Source organism: Rhinopithecus bieti, unplaced genomic scaffold (genome assembly GCF_001698545.2).
Source record: "Rhinopithecus bieti isolate Rb0 unplaced genomic scaffold, ASM169854v2 scaffold_46236, whole genome shotgun sequence".
Classification (NCBI taxonomy): domain Eukaryota; kingdom Metazoa; phylum Chordata; class Mammalia; order Primates; family Cercopithecidae; genus Rhinopithecus; species Rhinopithecus bieti.
Window position 1 is genome coordinate 13926 of NW_016818290.1, and position 8231 is coordinate 22156.

Below are 8231 nucleotides of genomic sequence, written 5' to 3' on the forward strand. Positions count from 1 at the left end.
AATTAATATTGTTAAAATGCCCATACTACTCCAAGTTATCTACATATACATAAACACAATCTATGTCACAATACCAAAGACATTCTTTATGGAAACAGAAAATAAACAGTCCTAAAATTCATATGGAGCTACAAAAGGATCAGAATGGTCAAAGCAATCCCAAGGAAAAGAACTAAGCTGGGGATCAAATTGCCTTACTTCAAATTATACTATAAACCTATGGTAACCAAAACAGCATGGTACTGGCATATGAATAGACACCTGGACCAATGAAACAAAATAGAGAACTCATAAATAAATCTATGCATTTATAGTCAACTTATTTTCAACAAAGGAGCCAAGAACACACACTATAGAAAAGACAGTCTCTGTAATAAATGTTGTTGGGAAAACTGGGTATCCGTATACAGAAGAATGAAACTAGACACATCTATCTCTCACCATATACAACACTCAAATCAAAATGGATTAAAGACATAAATCTAAGATCCGAAATTATGAAGTGACTAGAAGAAAACTTTGGGGAAAAGCTTCAGAACATTGGTCTGTGCAATGATTTCTTGAGTAAGACCTCAAAGCACAGGCAACCAAAGGAAAAATGGGAAAATGAAATCATAGCAGCTAAAAATCTTCTGCACAGCAAAAGAAACAATCATAAAATGAAGAGACAACCTAGATAACAAGAGAAAATATTTGCAAAGTATTCAACTGGCAGGGGATTAATAATAAAAATATATAAGAAATTCCAACAACCCAACAGTAAAAAATCAAATAATCTGATTTAAAAATGGGCAAAAGAGCTGAGTAGACATTTCTCAAACTAAGACATACAAATGGACAACAGATATATACAGTGTTCTAAATCACTAATCATCAGGTAATTGTATATCAAAATAGCAATGAGATACCATTTCACCCCAGTTAAAATGGCTATATCAAAACACAGAAAATAAAACTGTTGGTAAGGAAGTGAAGAAAGGGGTATCCTTGTATATTGTTAGTGGGAATATAAATTAGCATAGCCATTATGAAAACAGTGTGGTAGTTCCTCAAAACTAAAACTAAAACTTGCATAAGATCCAGCAATCTCACTATTGGGTATATATCCAAAAGAAAGGAAATCAGCATATCAACAAGCTATCTGCATTCACATATTTATTTGCAGCACTGATCACAATAGACAAGATATGGAATCAACTTAACTGTCCATCAATAAATAAATTGATAAAAAATGTGATATATATATATATAAAATTATTCCACCATAGATTAAGATTAACCTAACATCTATTTAATTTTTCAAATATGCTAGTTAATACATTGTTTTTATTGTACACCCATTTGGTTTGCTATCCTAAAACATGTAACTGAAAACATCTTACTTGATATAGCAATCTAATATTGTTGATTATTTTCAGAATTATAGGATACTGTGAAAAACTGTAACTCACACACAAAAAAATTTAAATGATGTCACTTTATGCGGAATAGATAAGGTTTGTTAAGTATTGTAATCACATTCAAAAATAACTCTTTAAGTTTAAAATAAGCCAGGTCTCCAAATCTAAAATATGCCTACACAATGCTTTGGAGAAACAATATATGTATTCGCGAGTATGTATGCTACACATTTGTGTATGGTCGTAATGGATTCAAGTCTCCATAAGTGTATACACATGGTATTTCTATGTTAATTGGTAGGTTTCCAAAGAATGTGAGAAATGTCTGAAAGATGGAAAACAGATGGAGCAGGAGAGCTGAGTGGAGGAGCTAGAGAGCTTGAAGGATTCAGTGAGCAGAGACAGGAAGAGAGAAAAGGCCACCTACAGGTTCCACTGTTGTGAATTGTGGAAAGGGAAGGAGGAGCCCAAGAGGGGCCCCAGGGAAAGAAAGGCAGACCTGCTCTGTGTTTAGAAGAAGGGAAGACATCAGTACTAAGAGGAAACTAACACTGCAGTCTTGTGCAGAAAAAGGGCAGAGACTACAGCCACTGCAGCAGGGAAATGTGGCAGCCCTATGTGGCTGAGGGGCGGCCGCCGCCAACAGGGAGGCAGACGGCCAGCAAGCCAAGCGCTGGGGACACCACTGCATTGCTCTTTGCCTGCCTTGCCGCACTCCTAGACAGGCTCCTCATCTATGGATCCTACCCTCCCTGCTCTTGCAAACACTCACACAGCCAATCGCCTGTTTACCCTCCTTCGCCACAGGCTCATAGCAGAGGCAGCAGAGAGGTGTCCGATTTGGGCAAGCGAGGCCCGCGATCCACAGCGGTGGGCGCCAGGCAGGGCAAAGCCATTGGTGGGCACCAGAATGGAGAGGGGGATGGGAAGGAATCCAGCAGGAGACATGGGGTGGAGTTGGGCGCCAGGCAAGGGTGGGGTGGGGGAGTGCGGTGGCCAACAGGGAAAGGGGTAGGAATAGGAGCCAGACAAGGATTTGAAGGTGATACCCAGGAAGCAAGGGAGGTAGGTACCAGGGAAGTGGTAGGATAGGCAGTGGGGGTTATGGACAGCAGCAGGGGCACTCAGGGCATGAGGGTAGTGGGTGCTGGTCAAGGCCGCTTCGCAGGGGATTGGGAGTGGATGCTAGTGGCAGTAAGGGGTTCAGGGAGCGCAGTGGGCTCTGAGCTAGAACGACGTGGCTCAGCCACTTCTGCAGAGTTCCTAACCCCAGACAGCTCTACTGCACCACTCCAGCCTTTCCCCACAGCCCAAAGGAACTTAAGAGGGAGAGCACTGCAGGAATGCAGCCAGATTTCCAGCATTGCTTCCAGGCTCCTAGGGGAAACTTAGGCATTATCGCAGAGTACATCTAGACATGTCTATAGGGAAAAGTTTGCCTCTTGGCACACTGGATATGTCTCTTTATCCTCTCTCCTCCCCAGCAGGCATGAAGACCCCAACGCACAGGAAGCCGAAGGGCAACAAACCAGGGCAGCTGCAGGATGGGCCACTGTGTCTGCAAACATGACAAAGAAAAAAGTCTCCCAAAAGAAGCAGAGACACAGACCTTTATTACAGCCCTGCAGGAACATCATGGGCTGCAGAATTTCTCAAGGATGGAAAGAAGGAGATGAGCCAGTGGAAAGGAACCGTTCTGGATCAGGTGCCTATAAATCCCTCTCTTTATCTGGTGAAATATGATGGAATTGACTGTGTCTGTGGACTGAAACTTCACAGAGATGAAAGGGTTTTGTCTCTTAAAATTCTTTCTGACAGGGTGGCATCATCTCATGTTAGTGATGCCAACCTTGCAAATACCATAATTGGCAAAGCAGTGGAACACATGTTTGAGGGATAGCATGGTTCTAAGGATGAATAGAGGGGCGTGGTCTTAGCTCAAGCACCTATCATGAAAGCCTGGTTTTATATTACCTATGAGAAAGATCCTGTCTTTTACATGTACCAGCTTCTAGATGATTATAAGGAGGGTAACCTCCGTATCATGCCAGAATCCAGTGAGTTTCCTCCAACAGAGAGAAAGCCAGGAGGAGTTGTAGATGGCCTGATAGGTAAGCATGTGGAATATACCAAAGAAGATGGCTCCAAAAGGATTGGCATGGTCATTCACCAAGTGGAAGCCAAGCCCTCTGTGTATTTGATCAAGTTTGATTACGATTTCCATATCTATGTCTATGATTTGGTGAAAAAGTTCTAACTGTTAGGGTAAAATTTGGCACATGTGTGGAAACAAATGTATAATTTGTAGACATGCAAAAAAATGTTACCTTTCAGTGTACTGAAAGCTTATGGAATCCCTGATAACCCAACATCTTTGCCAGCATTAACTGTTGTTTTGTTCTAAAAAATACAAATTTGTGTGTACGTGACATGCTGTGTGTAAGCGCTTTGTCTTGTTGAAAAGATCAGGTGTGTCTAGTAGATGGGGCATGAAAGGAAGGAACAGCTGTCAATTTCGACTGTGAATAAAGTTCAGGTAGAATCATAATCAGTCATTTAAAAATGGCACCAGACTTAGCTGGTCTGGTCTGGAAGGGGCAGGGGAAAGAACAAGAGATTGGCTGTCTTGGGGAGAGAGGAGGAGGTGACTGCTTAGGAAAAGGTGGAAAAGGGCGAGAAAGGGAGGGGATTCTTGGGGGAGGGGATGACCTATGAGGAGGAAACCTCCAACAGGGAAGGGAGTGAAGACTAACAGAGGGAGAGTGAGATCTTGGGGCTTAGAGGAAAATAGAATAAATTGAGAAGAGAGGAACATAAAGAAGTTTAGAAGATGGACCAGAGTAAGGGGGAGAAGTATCAACCTGACAGGGATCTGGGGAGAGGCTAACGGAAACACAAAAGAAGAGCTGTGTGGGTTAGAGTGTTGGAGGGATTAGAAGAGGACCACTGAGGAAGAAGGAATTCAAAGAAGAAAGACTGAGAGAGGGAGTGGGAATACAGGAAAAGAGTTGTGGGCCCATGAGAGATGGGAAGGCCAAGGAAAATGTTGGACTTCTGGCAGTGTCAACATTGCTCTTCCTGGCTCTATGCACAAAGGAAGTGGCGACTGTCAAAGATGCCGGATGCATTGGAGGTTCCTTAGGAGAGCATTCTGACAGGAATGACTCAGTCAAGTTAATCGGGGGCCAAGTTTATGCCCATAAGGCTTTTCCTGTTTCAGGGAGTGCATGACACATCTGCCCAGCAGAACCCCAGCCCTCAGCCTAAACACACTTCTTCTGGAATGTTTGTTTTCTATCTAGAGACAAGGTGCATCAGAGGATTGAGCCTAGTGTTTCTCTCCATGGTATGGGGAGTACTTGTCTGTCCATGCTTCTTACAGCAGCTGCCTGAAACCATAGGTGGCTCCAACCAATGACCCACTAAAAGAGACCTGCTGTCACAATAGTCCACATTCTGGTTAGACCTTCCCCACAAAGCTGGTGTCTGCATACCCCTCACAGGCACCTGTTGGCCAGTCTTGCCTACCCAAGCTCACAGAAATCTGTGATAGAAGTCTGTGCAGCTCTTTCTTTCCAGGTAAGGCAGATGCCATGGGGCAGTTGGGCTGGGAGTTGTGACTTGGCATAACTCATTCAGCTGTACTGTGTCACAAGGAAGGGTCAAGGTTGGTGGAAAGAGTGAGCAGCAACCCACTAAAAGTCCCTCAGAACTATGGTGTCTGATGCAAAGATAGATCTGTGTATTTCTCTTCCTCCCCTCCTTGCCTTTCCCCAGTCTTTCTCCTGTAGCCCATCTGAAAACCCTCTCCCTGGTTTCTGCAACCACACCCTTCACTAAATTATACGTCTGACCCCAAAGAAAGAGTGCTGGTGACCCCCTGCTGCCCAGGTTACCCTAACTCCATGCATAGTGGGAGATGCAAGGAGCTGTCAGGAGTTGAAAGAAGATGGTAAATAGAGTTTATTCTCTGCACCCAACATGGCCTGAGGCTGACTGCCTCAAGAATTACACAAGGAAAGCCTACCTCACCATAGCAGGGATTAATTTTCTTGTATACATCACACAATTCAGTCCAACAAAATCCAGCAGGCTGCCCAGGGACCAATCTCAGTCAGCTTCCAAGTTTTGTTTGTGTTTTCATTGTTTTCTGTTTTTAATTAAGTACTTTAGACATTTGAGAGATTTCACACAATGAAAATTTATGTTTCTGGCATCTCCTGAAAGTGAAACAGAACAACAACAACAACAACAACAACAACAACAAAAACATGAGGATTGGGGCCCTCATTCCAACAAGGATACATGCAGCTGGGCCTTAGGTAGGTCCCAGTCCAGTCTAGACTCCGAATACCCTCTCCAGTTGGCCACACCCCCAGCTGGCCTGCTTCACTCTAATAAAATGCACAGTTGTTCCCTGGAAGCGTTTGCACTTGTAACTGGGGCTACACCCTGGAAACACTGCCCCTTTGACTTGCTTTGATCCCATTTGCTCTTTAGTTTACTTGTTTTATCTTTACCCCACAAATACTTACTTCAGGTGGGCTCTCTGCCAGGTACTCTTCTAGGCACGGATATTGATGATGTAATAATGAATGAAAGAAGCAAACTAAAATTCTTATCTTCATGGAGCTTTCATTTTAGTGTAGGGGATAGACAGTAGCCAAAATAAATAAGCAATTATAATGTATATTCATAGTGACTAGTGTTAAATAGAAAAACATAAAGCAAGGAATTGGGATAGAAAATTTCAGGAGGGAGGCTGAAACTAGATAGATAAGGTGTCCATGGAAGGCCTTACTGAGAACTTGGCTTTTGAGTCTCACCTGAAGGCAGTGGGAGAACTGACCCTGTAGCTGTCTGGGGAAGGAGCATTCCAGATGGAGGGACAGCATGTGCTGAGGCCCCAAGACAGGTTTAGGCCTGGCATGTTTGAGGAGCAAGGAGGATGCTATCATGTCTGGAGCTGAGTGAGCAAGGCAGAGAAAAGCAGGAGCTGGTTTCAGAGAGGCAATGGGGATGAGAGAGAGAGGCAGACAGCTTATAGCCCTGTAGGTTTCAAAATGCAATTTGGCTTTTACATGGAATGTGATAGAGACCCATCCATGTATTGATAGTGGAGGGGAGACAAGATTTGTCTTAGTTTTACAGGATCACTCTGACAACTTGGAGAATAGTTTTTATTAGTATATGATGAATAAAGGGAGAATAATTAATAGGATATTCCAATTATTTTGGTAACCGATAATGGTAGGTTTCAGTATCCTGGTGGTAGTAGACATGGTGAAAATTAGTTGGATCTGGCTGTTTTCAGGTGTACCCTGCATGTTTTCCTATTTGATGATGCTGTGCAGTGGAAGATAAATATGAGTCAAGGACTACACCACGTTTTCTGGTCTTCTTTTGAAGATCTTCTTAAGAGAAACAAATTCCCAGTGAAAACCATAGATGACAGAGTTGGGCTCTATACTCAATGCCTAGATTGGGTATAGAATACTAAGGAAGTGATCTCTAGAAAATGAGAAACTGACCCAGGAATTCACTGATAAATGGTTGTTTTCGGCCTCCCGGCTCTGGATAACTCCCATAGCCATTATATTGGAAACCACCGATATATTATTTTGGCAATGGGCCAACAAAGGGAGTTTGTCATGGATTTAAAACTGTTAGTGAAAAATTTAATGTACAGCTGTTTAAAAGTTCTTAGTATTCAGACAGGGCTTAAACCTGTATTCTATTTGGATAAAGAACAGATGTTTATACTTCAGTAAATTTGTTCAAAATTCATTACATGTATCACGTCCCATTTCCCATTCCTCAAGTCCATGTGCTATTATTGGTACTGAGGATACATGAGTTAAAATGTAAGAGAGTTTCATATTAATGATCAGTGATGGGATCACACACAATCAGTCTTGGTTTGTGCACTCATCACAGTAAAAGAGATATGGTCAGAATCCTCCAACTCTTTTCCTTAGGTCACTACTGGACATAGATGGAAGTTGACACTGTGAAATTCCAAGATTTTTTCTTTCCTCTCAGAGATTACAGTGCATTCCCTAGTAAATCATTTTCTATATTTATTTTTGGTAAGTAATGATCGGTTCAAGCATATCTGTAACATTTTTGCTTTCTCTTTCAGATTGAAATTGTACCACATCTCAAGATAACATTACAGTTATGTACAGTTAATGTTTCAGAGGACTAAGAATGAAAAATCTTTACTCTTTGTAAGTTTGTAACCATTTGAGAGAACAGCACCATAATGACACATTTGTAAGTCAAAATATCCCCTTGGTATTTAATAAAAGCTGAACTGGAGGACATGGTTAGATAGGGGGCTTCAAGGACTTCCTAATATTTCACCCAAACACAAGCACAACTGGATAATGATGGACTTCTCTGATACGGCCACAAAGCTTATCCTATGTTTGAGAATGAATTAGAGTGTCTCTTCTGTCCAAAAGAAATAAACCCAAGAGATAAATAAAATGGTTTTTCACATGTCCAACTCCTCTCACACTCACCAATTAGAAAAGCCTTTGAGAGATATGCAGCCAGGGGAATTAGGGTGCTATTTGGCAAATGCTATACACAGTACTTCATAGAAACAAAATGGAATTTTTTAATTTTATGTAGTTAATATGTTGCACAAAATACCTGAGAATAATTTGCAATGTATTGTAGTTAGAGGTTAGATATTTTCACTGTGGCTTTAATGTCCTTTTAAAAATCAATTTCGGAGGCATATGAAATAAACTATAAGTTGCTGAGCTCGCTTGTTTAAATAATTAATAGCACATATTAAAGAGGGGCCTCACGAAGTGGGAG

At 41.8% G+C, this 8231-nt stretch overlaps 1 protein-coding gene across 1 annotated transcript; it reads left to right on the forward strand.

The window, feature by feature from the left end:
- Nucleotides 1–2003: 2003 nt before the first annotated feature.
- Nucleotides 2004–3657, forward strand: LOC108518401 (spindlin-2B-like). The gene is given in 4 exon segments (XM_017856717.1): nucleotides 2004–2368; nucleotides 2888–3079; nucleotides 3081–3105; nucleotides 3409–3657. Coding segments are annotated over 4 exon segments (831 nt in total).
- The last annotated feature ends 4574 nt before the right edge of the window (nucleotides 3658–8231 follow it).